We start from the raw sequence: 12,890 nt of genomic DNA, 5'->3' as shown, positions 1-12,890 counted from the left end.
GAGAGCCAGGCCGAAGCACCAGCCTCTCCCGCCGCCCACAGTGCCCAGCTGCAGCGAGGAGGGGGTGCACGCAGCGCCGGCTGAAAACGGGCGGTCCCCGCATCGCGCCCACCCGCCGAGCCAAGGCGCCGCGGCCGGGCGCCGAGCGGTCGTCCCTGGGAGAAGCCAGAACGCCGGGCTCCGGCCTGCGCGCGGGCTCCGAGCAAAGGGGGATCCAACGCGGATCGGGAAAGGAGAAGGGAAAGTTGACCTCACAGCCTCGCCCAGCCTGGGGAAGTGCCCGTGGGCGGCCGGCGAGCGCGCAGGCTGCAGCCAGAGAGGTTCGGGAAGAAGTGAGCGCAGAGATTTCCACGAGCTAGAGAAAGCGGATTAAAAAGAAATGTGAAAAGCAATCCAAGGCATCCGCAGGAGCCCGGCGGTTTAGAAGACACCCCGTCCCCGCTAGGAGGACGACAGTGACTCGCACTCGCGAAGACGAGGCGCTCCTGGGCGGCCGCGCATCTGCGCCGAGGAGCTGCCTCCGCAGCGTGGGGCGCGCGTTCAGACGCCAACGGCGGCGGCCAGAAACTGAGATGCGGCGCGCAGCCCCAGGACGGTCCGGGCTGCGGAAAGTCCTGGGCGGCGCGACGCGCCGCTGACCCCGCGCGGGTCCGAGGGGTGTGCCCGGGCCCCGCCCGCCTCCGCCCCCTCGCGCGCCCGCCGCGCGCCCCTCCCCGCGGCGCCGGCGGCGGCAGCGGAGAATCTAGGGGCGGCGCGGAGCGGCTCCCCGAGCCATCAGTGCCTGCGAGCTCGAGGCTGCTTGGGGAATTCACTTTGCCGCTTTGCCACTTCTCGCTCTTCAGGCTTCTGATGGCTTTCTACCTCCGGCCCTATCCCTTTCTTTAAAAGGAAAACTTCACTGAGATTTTTCTTTCCCCTTGGAGGAGAGGATTAAAAGTTCTCAGAACTGGTGCCGCCCGTGCCGCTCGGGCGCTGGGACGCCGTTTGCCGGCGGGGGTTCCAGTCCCACCATGTGCACCAACATAGTTTACGAGTGGCTGAAAGCGCTGCAGCTCCTGCAGTACGCGGAGTCCTTCGTGGATAACGGCTACGATGACCTGGAGGTGTGCAAGCAGATCGGGGACCCGGACCTGGACGCCATCGGGGTGCTGGCGCCCGCGCACCGGCGCCGCATCCTGGAGGCCGTGCGCCGGCTGCGGGAGCAGGACGCCGCCGCCGCCGGCCTCTACTTCACGCTGGAGCCGCAGCCACCGCCCGCGCCACCCGGGCCGCCCGCGGTCGCCGTCCCCACTCGCCGCCGGGGGGAGCCTTGCGGCGGCCAGGCCCAGGGCCCCCGCGGAGACCCCCGCAGCCAGACGACCGCCCCTCGCGGCAGGGAGCTGGTGAGCTACCCGAAACTGAAGCTGAAGATCATGATCAGGGATAAGCTCGTCCGCGACGGCATCCACCTGAGCAAGCCCCCGTACTCCCGCAAGGTAAGGAGGCGGCGTGGGCGCGCGGCGGGAGGGACGCGGCCCGGCCGCTCCTGCCCAGGCTTGGCAGCCCACTTTTCCCAGGAAACGACGGGAGACGAGGAGGCTCTGGGTATTTGGGATTCTCTTCTGGGTTCTTTCTGTGTTCGCTCTTCTATTCCTTGCTTCCAGGTGTCACCAACGGTTGATAAGACAGGATCCCTCACCCAGGTGTTACTTCTAAACTAGGGCCAAGTGTCCGCGTAGTCTCGGTCAGGAGCTGGGCGCGCGGTGCTTCTACAGGAGCACAGGACAGGTCATGATACCCTCCGTGGTAGTGTTTGGGTCTGAAGGTAGCAGAAGACTGGTTAAAACCCACATTGTTCTCGACCTTTCTTTTTCTCACCTTTTTGTGAAGCTCCCAAGGGAAATTGGCCGACTCTTTTCTTCAAAGAGTGAGAAATGATGCCCTGTTGCTCTCAATTCCAGAAAGTCGAATCCCAGCTGCAAATTTGAAAAGTGAACGACTGACATGAGCAGTCTAGGAGAGAAGTTAACAAAACACAAGTCAGTCCGCTTGGGATAAGTTCGTTCAGCTTAAGTATAGGGAGGTAATGGGTGCTAAGGACATTGGTGGTAATGGGGTCACGAGGGCGTGCTGCCGAGTTCTGTGCTGGGTCACCGGTTTGGTTGATTGTTAATCCAGATGAGATGAAGCAGGTACAGCTGTGACTTCTAGAAAGCCTGAGTGGATTCGCATGTAGGAAAGGAGGGCACAACAGAAGGAAGTGAGATTTTCCGTCACCAGTGAGGACTTCCCTGGGGAGAAGCTGGGAAAGTATGGCAGCTGATCTGTGAGGAAGGCTGAACTGTGGATTTGGGCTTTTAATAATTAACTACAGAAAGTCTTAATTTCTTACAAGAGCTCAGCCACCAGCTGAGTCTGTTCAGTTCAGGCTTCTGCAGCCATCCAGGTAGAGGGTCCTGACTTGAAAGGGAGAAGTAAACAGTACATGTAATCCTCAAGCTTGCCTGGAGTTGCCCAGGAAAAGGAGCACCTCAGCGGGAAAGTCAAGACATAGAGAGAAGCCCAGCGGAAAATGACGGCAAGCATGCTGTAGCTGGAGGGGAGTAGACACAGCACCGCAGCAGAGACGTGCGGATAATCCAAATGTTGTGTGCGGATAATCCAAATGTGTGCTTGTCTAGGACACTTGCGTTGCTTTATAGTCTTAAGTTAGGGTCATAATGTCTGGATTTAAGGAAGTTCAAGAGAAAACTTTGTAAAAAGTAGATAAAAATATCTAGGGTAGATGAGAATAGAAGGTTTAATATTATCCATATGTTATCTTGTAAGACAGGCAACTGAGATAACCTGCTTAAGAGTATAAATTTGTTTTATAAGAACTATATAAAGAGGGCAAGTCCGGAGGACAGTTTGCCTCAAATTAAACACATGTTCCAATTACCCACTCTGACTGTGTTTCTGATATGTGCCCCAAACAGGGCGATGAAGGGGAGAACACAGTTTTCCCAGGCAGGTAGAGGTGGAGATATGTGTAGTGTGTATATAATGACTCTGACCATCACTGTAAAATAAAGGCTCGTTTCTGGAGATGGCACGTCAAAGGAGTTCAAGGCCAGTCAGACTTTTGTGATTACATCCCGGGAAGTGAGGCGGGCTTAGGCTGAGAGAGTGTGAGCTCCTGGGCACATGGTGAGGGCAGAGGTCAAGTCCTGGCCAGAAAGGGATGCCAAGAACAAGTTAATATCACTAGGGCTTGCTTCTTCTTCAGGAGAAGAGCTGGGTACAGGGCTGGGAGGGCAGAGGAGAGTGTGGGCTGCAGGTGGGGATGATGTAACACATTTTGATTCTGATGCTTAAAAAGACAGGCCTCGATATCAAACTCAGAAGCTGTAAAGGATAAGTGGAAGAGGATTCTAAGGACATGAATAGTCTGGGCATTGGCTTTGGACTGTGCATTCCTGCCTAGATCAGTGTGTGAGATGGTAGTGCATGTGAGTAAGTGCAATTTATCAAAGAAAATTTCGACTTACATTGTAGTACTATTTACTTTTGTAAATAATAATTTATGTCAACTTCTATATAAATCCCATAACAATAATGTTTGATAGTAAAAATATACCCTCATTTACTTTCTATACATATGTAATTTGTCGAACTGATGAAGAATAAAATGGGGCCAGAAGTGTTTTTGTACCTCCTTCATTGATGCTCCAGGTGGGGATCAAAAAAATGGAGCTGACGAATTTAAGTGTAAAAAAAATTCTGTCACTTCATATATTTGTTACAAGAAAAACACACACTGAAATAGAAACTAAAATACAATTAATGTACCCCAAACTGAGCATGCACGTGTGTAGTGCCAAATCATGTTGGTTTTTCTGAATTTGTTGTTTACGTGTGCATTGCTTCTTAAATTTTGGATTTTAAATGATCTAAGACGTTGTTTTCTGCAACAGTGTTAGGACTCTTTTTTTTAAAATAAATTTATTTATTTATTTTTGGCTGAGTTGGGTCTTTGTTGCTGAGCTCGGGCTTTTTCTAGTTGCTGCGAGCGGGGGCTGCCCTTCATTGCGGTGCGCGGGCTTCTTATTGTGGTGGCTTCTTTTGTTGCGGAGCACAGGCTCTAGGCCCACGAGCTTAAGTAGTTGTGGCACGCAGGCTCAGTAGTTGTGCCTTACGGGCTCTAGAGCACAGGCTCAGTAGTTGTGGCACACGGGCTTAGTTGCTCCGCGGCATGTGGGGTCTTCCCAGACCAGGGCTTGAACCCGTGTCCCTTGCATTGGCAGGCGGATTCTTAACTGGGCCACCAGGGAAGCCCAGGACTCTCTTTAAAGTGTGATCCACTTTTTAATTTCTCCAGATTCCTTTGCTCTGTCATGATCAGAACACAGTGTTCATTCTGTGCATTTGGAATTCTGCTTGTTAGAGAGGCCTTACGTCTCCTTTATAGTCTGCATGGCTGATCCTTGTAATTTTTTTGTACTTTGGTGAGAATATTAGATGGTTTGAAAGCGGATTTTACGTAGGGTGATCAAGGCAGGAATAGTGAATCTTTACAGAGGAAAGTAAGTTGAGGAATTTTCCCAAGAATTACTTGAAAGGACTGCAGGATTGTGGTATTTGCCCCAGTAACAGTTAATGTTACCAGGAACTGTGCTGCAGTGCTGTGTTCATTGTCTTATCAACAGTTGCCACTTTCCTCTTTTAGGTGAGTTAAAATGTAAGAAAAGTAAGTTTTTCTTTGTACCGAGGCAATCCACTTTGGAAAACCAGGAGCTTGGAAAGAGCACTACTTGAAATCTAAAAACATTGGATGAATCCCTCTTCTGCCCTGTCCTTAGCTTCTCCGACTGCTATGATTTCTACCTTAATGAAGTGGGGATATGTTTTCACAAAGTAAGGATTAGGAAAAGCTTTGTGTACGTGTTCTCAATACTTTACCAAGCTTCTCTATGCTGAGGCTCTGCCAGGCTCCAGGTTACTATGATTGGCAGGATGCAGAAGCCCTGCCTTCAAAAACTTGGGATGGAGCGGGGAAGACATAAAATGGAATGAACAACAGTGATGAAGTGTAGTGATTGCTTCCAACCTAGTTTGCGGGGAGGGGGGACCATGGCAGACTTTCTAGAACTGGCCTTTGGTCTGAGAACTGAAGGATGGAGGGTCCTAAGGGAACAAGTGTTCTAGGTATAGAGAACAGTGTGTGCAAAGGGCCAGAAAGGGAAGAAGTGCAGCAGGGCACCGGGAATTTAAAGGAATTCAGTCTGGCTGGAGCATAGAATGCTTGGAAGAAGTGGCAAGACATGGCGAGACAGGCAGGGGCTGGTCCTGGATGGCCTTGGAGTAATATGTAGGAGTTGGAGTGTATCTCGAGAGGGGAGCTATTGATGGATCCTGACCAGAGATAGAGGAAAGGATTAGGACGAGGTTGCAGTGTCAGGAGAGATTTGCTGGCAGCCTGGACTGCGTGGCGACAGGCTGGGAGGTGCCACAGAGGTAACTGAGAGGTAGAATTGCCAGAACTGGGTGATTGTTTGGATGACAGGGATGAGAGGGGAGAGAGGTTGAGATGACGTGTAGATTCCTGATTTAGGATTGCGATGCCCTTTCCTGAGCAGGGGACCCAGGAGAAGAGCAAGTTTGGAAACAAAGATGTTACCTTCAGGTTTAAATATACTGAGTGTCTGATGCCGGAGGCGTATTTGAACATATTTGTCTAGTTGGCAGTTGGAAATACAGTTGTGGAGCAGAGGAGAGATGCTGGGACAAAAGATACAGATTTGGGAGTAGTCTGCACATTGAAGCCACAAATATGAGTGATCTGTAGAGGGAGAAGGGAGAAGGGACCAGGACAGCACCTTGGGGAACACCAGGATTTGGGAGATGGGCAGAGGACGAAGAACCTTCGAGGGAGGTGGAAAGGGTGAGTCAGTGGAAGCAGTGACGCTTTGGGGAGGAGGGACTGGTCAGGAGGTCAGAGACCGGTCAAGCAGGACAAGAACTAAATGTATCCATGCTATGGGAAGTAGCAGCCATGCCAGCAGGACCTCTGAAATAGCAGGTTCAAGTGAGGGACCAATGAGAGGACGTGGAAACAGGGAGCATAGACAACTTTTATTTTAAGATTTAATTTTTTTTAAAGAGCGGTTTTAGGTTTGCAGCAAAATTGAGAGGATGGTCCAGAGAGTTCCTATATACCCCTGCCCCACACATGCATAGTGTTCCTCACTCCCACCAGAGTGGTACATTTGTTACAATTGATGAACCTACCTTGATACATTATAACCACCTAAAGTTCATAGCTTACATTAGGGGGTCACTCTTGGTGGTGTGCATTCTTGACTTTGAACAAATGTATAACGAATGACATGTAGCCATCATTATGGTATCATGCAGAGTATATTCATTGCCCTAAAAATCCTCTGTGCTCTGCCCATTCATTCTTCTTTTCCCCCAACTCCTGGCAAGCAATGATTTTTTGCTCTCTCCACAGTATTGCCTTTTCTAGAACGTCACATATTCGGAAAGTCTACATAGTATATAACCTTTTCAGATTGGTTTCTTTCACTTGATGATAGGCATTTATGGTTCCTTTGTGTCTTTTCATGGCTTGATAGCTCATTTGTTTTTAGCGCTGAGTAATATTCCATTGTCTGGTTGTACTATAGGCAACTTTTTAATGAAGTCAGACTGAGAAGATAGAACTAAAGCTATAGCTGGAGGAAGAAGGGAGAATTTGAGTCAAGGGAAGAGTTTTGTGAATTTGTTTTTTTTTTTTTTAAGGATGAGAGAAGCTACAGCATGTCTAAGTGTGGGTGGGAGGGAGCCCGAGAGAGGGAGCGGGTGAAGATGTGGGAGAAGGCAGACCACCCAAGAGATCAAGGAGGTGGGAGGGAATTGTGTCCAGAGCACTGGAAGAAAAAGGGGGGCACACTTCCAGTGGGAGGGGATGCCTTCTCTATGACAGAGGGGCGGAGAGAAAGGGTGAATGAGGAGACTGGGAACTTTGTGGGGATGGCGTTGAAGAGCCCTCATTTCTCTGTCTGCTCACATGATACCAGTGAGGGGGGAGATAGAGAGATTAGAGGTTTATGGAGCGTATTGCGTTAATATACAAATACTAGGTATTATGCATCTGATGTTTATAGCTATGCCTAAATGTAAACATTATACAATAATGCTTGTAGGATGGATATAGCTAAACGTGAATAGAAAGTACCCTCACCATTCCTATGTTTGCGCTGCAGGTTACAAGCTATGTGTGACGTTGTATTGCGTCCTGTAAGTTTGGCAGTGCTTGTGCATGGGGGTTGTGGTAGATGTGGATTGTATGGGACTGTAAAAGTATCCTGTTTTCTAGCAGACTTGGAAAAGCGGAAGGCAGGCTCTAGGGTAGATGGTGGATGGGGAAGGTGTGTAGACTTCTTCACTGAAAAATATCTCCTTGCCACACACTACCAAGTAGAGCTGAGTTAATATAATGTTATTTAGCATTGCTGTAGGAGTGTTAAGCTTCATTCACGCCTCAGTGTGAATTTAATTACTGTAAGTAACAAGACTCTCATGGTAATAGGGTTATTCATGGATTTTGGGGAGAGATGGCTTGGGATGGAGGTGTTTGGAGAGACAGGTGGCATGAGGGCTTCTGTTTTGGGGGGCCAGGGTGAAGGATATAGAAAAAATATTTAGAAAGGAAAGAGAGAGGTTGGCAGAGAATATGCTTGTGTCCTTTGGAGTTGTGCCTTGGGTCCTGGCAGAAGCTGAAATGACAGTAAATATTCCTTCTCCCAAGAATTCCTCTGCCTTCATGGTGCTATCACTGTTTATTTTCAATTTATTGTTTAACTTATTCATGTAGTACCATGGGACACATGACAACTTTTGCAAACTTATTTTAGAAAATGACTCTTATAACCAAGTTTGTGGATATTAGCAGGCATTGAGCAAACAACATTTGCCAGATGGATAGCCTGGTCCCTGTTACCCCGTAGCTGTCCTTGCTTGGACATTTCAGCCACCATCATAGTGGTCATGTCTTGGCTGTGTACAGAAAAGCCTGTTGGCCCAGGTCTTACTCCTGATAATAGGGGGATTTGGTAATTAATCAGCAGTAAATTTTTAGTACAAGTGATACCCAGTCATTTCTGCAGGCCTGAGGATACAATAATGAAAATTATTTGTAAAAACTTCAAAAATTAGATTTTCAAAATTCGGTTGTAATGTTCAAAACTGTCACCTGGTAGTGAGAGATTGACATATATACTACTGATACTGTGTATAAAATAGATAACTAATGAGAACCTACTGCATAGCACAGGGAACTCTACTCAGTGCTCTGTGGTGATCTAAATGGGAAGGAAATCCAAAAAAGAGGGGATATATATACGTATAGCTGACTCACTTTGCTGTACAGTAGAAACTTAACACAACATTGTAAAGCAAATATACTGCAATGAAAATTTTTTTTAAAAAGGAAGATAAAAAAAGAGCAAAAAAAAGAGAGAGGTTAAGCAACCTGCCCAAGGTCATACAACTTGCCCAAGGTCACACTCTTAACTACTGTGGATGGGAAGAAAAATACAGCTATTCCTTCTTGGTACGTATTATTATTTTCATATTTTTATTAAAATTAAAAAGATCAAAAAAAAAGAGAAAGCTCTTTTCTCTGCACTGGCATCTCCAGTCTTAAAGAGGTCTCAATTGTGCTTATTCTTCCTTCCTCACTGTTCAATGAGAACAAGATGCTCGAGGCAGGGTTAGCAGTACTAAGGGTGGCCTCATGAACCTTGTCTGCCCTTAGGTAGTTGTCTAACGCATGCCATGAAAAATAAGAAAGAAATTTTGATAAAAAAGCACATTTTTTCAGATTATGTAAGTAATTAGATTCCAGTTCACCAGAAATATGTTCTGAAATGTATTTTCTTGAAGTAAGGTAAGTCAGATGACACGGACTCAACCAACGCTGGTGCTTGAAATTAACAAGGGATATCCTAAGGTATTTGGAAGAACATTGCCCATGGTGAGGGAAAGTACACCCAGGACCATGATCGGTATAACTTTTCAAGGTTATAGTCTGTGTAGAGCTAGAAACAGCATCGGGTCCTTAGCTATAACTAAGGCTTATTATACTATTGCTAGCACTTGAGTTAAAAAGTTTTTAACAGTTATTTTCTAAGATTTATGAAAAATGCTATTTCAGATCAACTGCTGATTTGGACTTGAGGACGCCTGGGAGGAGTAGGAAGGGAATCCTTGTTTTCAGTCAATATAAAAAGTATTAAGGGCAGATAATTGTGGATCATGCCAAAAGGCATTAAGCATACAATCCGTCTTACATAGAGACTAAGTGACATCTAATAGTTTAAAGAGATTTAATTACTGCTTCTAATTGAAATAAATGGTCTGATGAGCTCTTAAAACCTTACTGTTATGTTTCCATAAAGTTATAAATACAAACAAAATAAGACCTACTTCATTTGGAACATGTCCGAAAGGTGAGGAAAACAATCAGCATGTATTCTTTACCAAAATCATAATGAAAAGATTTTCGAAATTTTAAGATATTTTCCCTAGAGCATACCATAATTTTATAAGACTGGAAGTGTACCTGTTGTATTTGACACCCATATTTTTTTAACACCCTACCTCTATTTGACAAAACTATTTTAAGTAAAGTCATGGACTAATACACAGCAATTATTTTCTTGATTTCTTCTTTAGTTTTAAACAGTTAACAGTTAAAATAAGGAATATATTTCAGTTTTAAAGAATTCAAATTTAGTAAAAACATTTCGTCTATAAAATAGAATTTGCACTTAACCAAACTAACATATTGCACCTTGCAGTTTGTACTCTGTTTCACTGTTTTGAGTTTTCAACACATACAAAAACTCTTAAGTGGTCATAAGAATAATGGAATTGAACTAACTCAAGTTTCACGTTTTTCTGTTTTTTTACAAATCACGATGCTATCATTGTTTATTTTCAATCTACAGTTTAACTTATTCATGTAGTACCATGGGAGAGACATGACAACTTTTACAAACTTATTTTATTTATTTATTTTTAAGTTTTTTTTAAAAATTAATTAATTTATCTTTGGCTGTGTTAGGTCTTTGTTGCTGCACCTGGGCTTTGTTTAGTCGCAACGAGTGGGGGCTACTCTTTGTTGCGGTGTGTCGGCTTCTCATTGTGGTGGCTTCTCTTGTTGTGGAGCACGGGCTCTAGGCGCACGGGCTTCAGTAGTTGTGGCACGTGGGCTCAGTAGTTGTGGCTCGCGGGCTCTAGAGCGCAGGCTCAGTAGTTGTGGCACACGGGCGTAGTTGCTCCACGGCATGTGGTATCTTCCTGGACCAGGGATTGAACCCGTGTCCCCTGCATTGGCAGGCGGATTCTTAACCACTGCACCACCAGGGAAGTCCTACAAACTTATTTTAGAAAGGACTCTTATAACCAAGTTTGTGGGTTGGTGCCAACCATATAACCAGGAGTTCTGTGAATTAACTCCCAGGTAGAACACAGTGCCTATAAAAGGACAGGTAATAAAAGATGCTAATTAGAAGCAAATGTAAATGCCATTGAAACTCGACAGTAACTGTGACAGCTAGAAGTTAGGCCAACAAAAGGTTTTTTTCAGGGAGAAGTGTTTTATCACTGACATTGTTTAGAGTTTCTATACGTCTTGTTCATAATTTAAAATTTCATTTTGTTTTAAGGGCCCCTTCTTTGCCCGCCCTTTCTCTCTGCCCTTTCCTTGGAAGACATAAGGAAATATGATCTTTTTAGTTTAAGAAACGTTATTTCTTCTTTAAAATAATGCCAGTATTTATCTCAAAAGGTTGTAGTATGAATTAAACGGGATAATATTTATGAGGTTGTTTTGTAAATTCTAAAAGAACTTCACAAATTTGAAGTGTTCTTACTGATAGTGAATAAATCATTGTTTCTAATACAATTTTGAAAATATTTCTGATTGAAAAGTAAATATACTGAATTGAGAAAATTTGGAGAACACTGAAGCAGACTGAGAAGAAATTTAAAACGGTCTGTTTTACAGTTTCTAACACTACAGTGTATTTCTTTAAAAATCACCTATGAATTAGAATTTCTGTCTTGTACACATGCATAAATCTGGTATTGGATAAGAGTAAGGATACGGCTAGTCCTATGTTGGCAGATATCATTTGAAAAATGATTTTAATGCTAAGACATATTCCATCTTAGTTTAGCACCATAATTAATTTAACCATTTTCTTATTGGGTTGAAACCTCACCCATGTTATTATTGATTATTTTAATTTCTTCATAATTTGAAAATGTCATGTTTGAGAAATAGTATTTCATCATTCTTTGAATGACATTTCTTAGATTATTGATTTACATAATTTCATGTTTGTGGCTTTTATAATTATGTATTGCTTGTTCACTGTGCTTGCCTGTTTTTTCTGTTGGTCTTAGACCACTTCCAGTTGCTTGGCAAGAGCTCTTTATATATTAAGGAAAATAATCATTGTTGCATAGAGGTTGCAGAGATTTTTCAGAATGTGGTTTACGTTAGATTTTAATGATTTATTTTTGGATGTCCAAAATTTAAAAACTCTTATGTATTCCACCTTATCAATAATTTTAGTTGTTTCTTCCAGACTGGAGGAATATAGAGGGTACAGACTTAGATAGAATTGAAGTTACATTCTTTTTTACCATTTACTTGGACAAATTATTTAATATTTCTAAAACTAAGTTGCTTCATCTATAAAATGGGTATAATATTACCTACTTCTTAAGGGTGTTGAATCAGAGAGACAGTATATGAAAAGTGCCTCAAAGAATAACTGACAGTAATTCCTCAAAACATCTGGCTAATCTTTGTCGTATAATACAAAATCTTGTGATTATGAAGTTATTCTCAATATGAAGACCTATCTTAAATTATTAGTTCATGTCCTTATGATTATGTTGAGGCTAAATGTTCTTTCCATAATTTCAAAAAGCTCTTTAAATAACAACATACATAATTTGTTTGTCATAATAATTGAAAATATTTTACTCAATTTACCATCTGCCTTTTCGGTTTTCCTTTCTCTTTTTTTAAATTAATTTTTATTGGAGAATCGTTGCTTTATACTGTTGTGTTAGCCTCCACTGCACAACAAAATGAATCAGCCATACACATACAGATATCCCCTCCCTTTTGGACTTCCCTCCCATTTAGGTTACCACAGTGTATTAGGTAGAGTTCCCTGTGCTATACAGTATGTTCCCATCAGCTCTCTATTTTATACATAGTACCAATAATGTATATGTGTCAATCCTAGTCTCCCAATTCCTCCCACCCCACCCCTTTCCCCCTTAGTATCCATACATTTGTTCTCTATGTCTGTGTCTCTATTTCTGCTTTGCAAATAAGATCATCTATACCATTTTTCTAGATTCCACATATATGCTTTATTATATGATATTTGCTTTTCTCTTTCTGATTTACTTCACTGTGCATGACACTCTCTAGGTCCACCCACGTCTCTACAAATGACCCAATTTCATTCCTTTTTATGGCTGAGTAATACTCCATTGTATATATGTACCACATCTTTATCCATTCATCTGTGGATGGACATTTAGGTTGCTTCCATGTCCTGGCTATTGTAAATAGAGCTGCAGTGAACATTGTGGTACATGACTCTTTCTGAATTGTGGTTTTCTCTGGGTATATGCCGAGTAGTGGGATTGCTGGGCTGTATGGTAGTTCTATTTTTAGTTTTTTAAGGAACCTCCATACTGTTCTCCATAGTGGCTGTATCAATTTACATTCCTACCAACAGTGCAAGAGGATTCCCTTTTCTCCACACGCTCTCCAGCATTTATTGTTTGTAGATTTTTTGAGGATGGCCATTCTGACTGGTATGAGGTGATGC

General features: G+C 43.8%; 2 protein-coding genes across 2 annotated transcripts in view; both read left to right on the top strand.

Annotated features, from left to right (window-relative positions):
* The window catches only part of LOC132376426 (synapsin-1-like), an 855-nt gene extending 285 nt beyond the window's left edge, over nucleotides 1–570 (top strand). Inside the window, exon 2 of the mRNA XM_059942087.1 lies at nucleotides 1–570. This exon is cut by the window's left edge and continues 19 nt beyond it. Coding sequence (XP_059798070.1) covers nucleotides 1–359 — 359 coding nt within the window. The 3' untranslated portion in view covers nucleotides 360–570.
* Nucleotides 571–786: 216 nt separating this feature from the next.
* Nucleotides 787–12,890, top strand: part of SAMD5 (sterile alpha motif domain containing 5) — a 54,157-nt gene continuing 42,053 nt past the window's right edge. The window contains exon 1 of the mRNA XM_059941037.1: nucleotides 787–1,475. Within this exon, the coding sequence (XP_059797020.1) occupies nucleotides 1,011–1,475 (465 nt within the window). The 5' untranslated portion in view covers nucleotides 787–1,010. The remainder of the gene's footprint in view (nucleotides 1,476–12,890) is intronic.

The sequence above is a fragment of the Balaenoptera ricei genome, chromosome 12, assembly GCF_028023285.1.
Source record: "Balaenoptera ricei isolate mBalRic1 chromosome 12, mBalRic1.hap2, whole genome shotgun sequence".
NCBI classification, from domain to species: Eukaryota; Metazoa; Chordata; class Mammalia; order Artiodactyla; family Balaenopteridae; genus Balaenoptera; species Balaenoptera ricei.
Note: the sequence above shows the minus strand (reverse complement) of the source record. Positions and strands in the feature narration are given on the sequence as shown.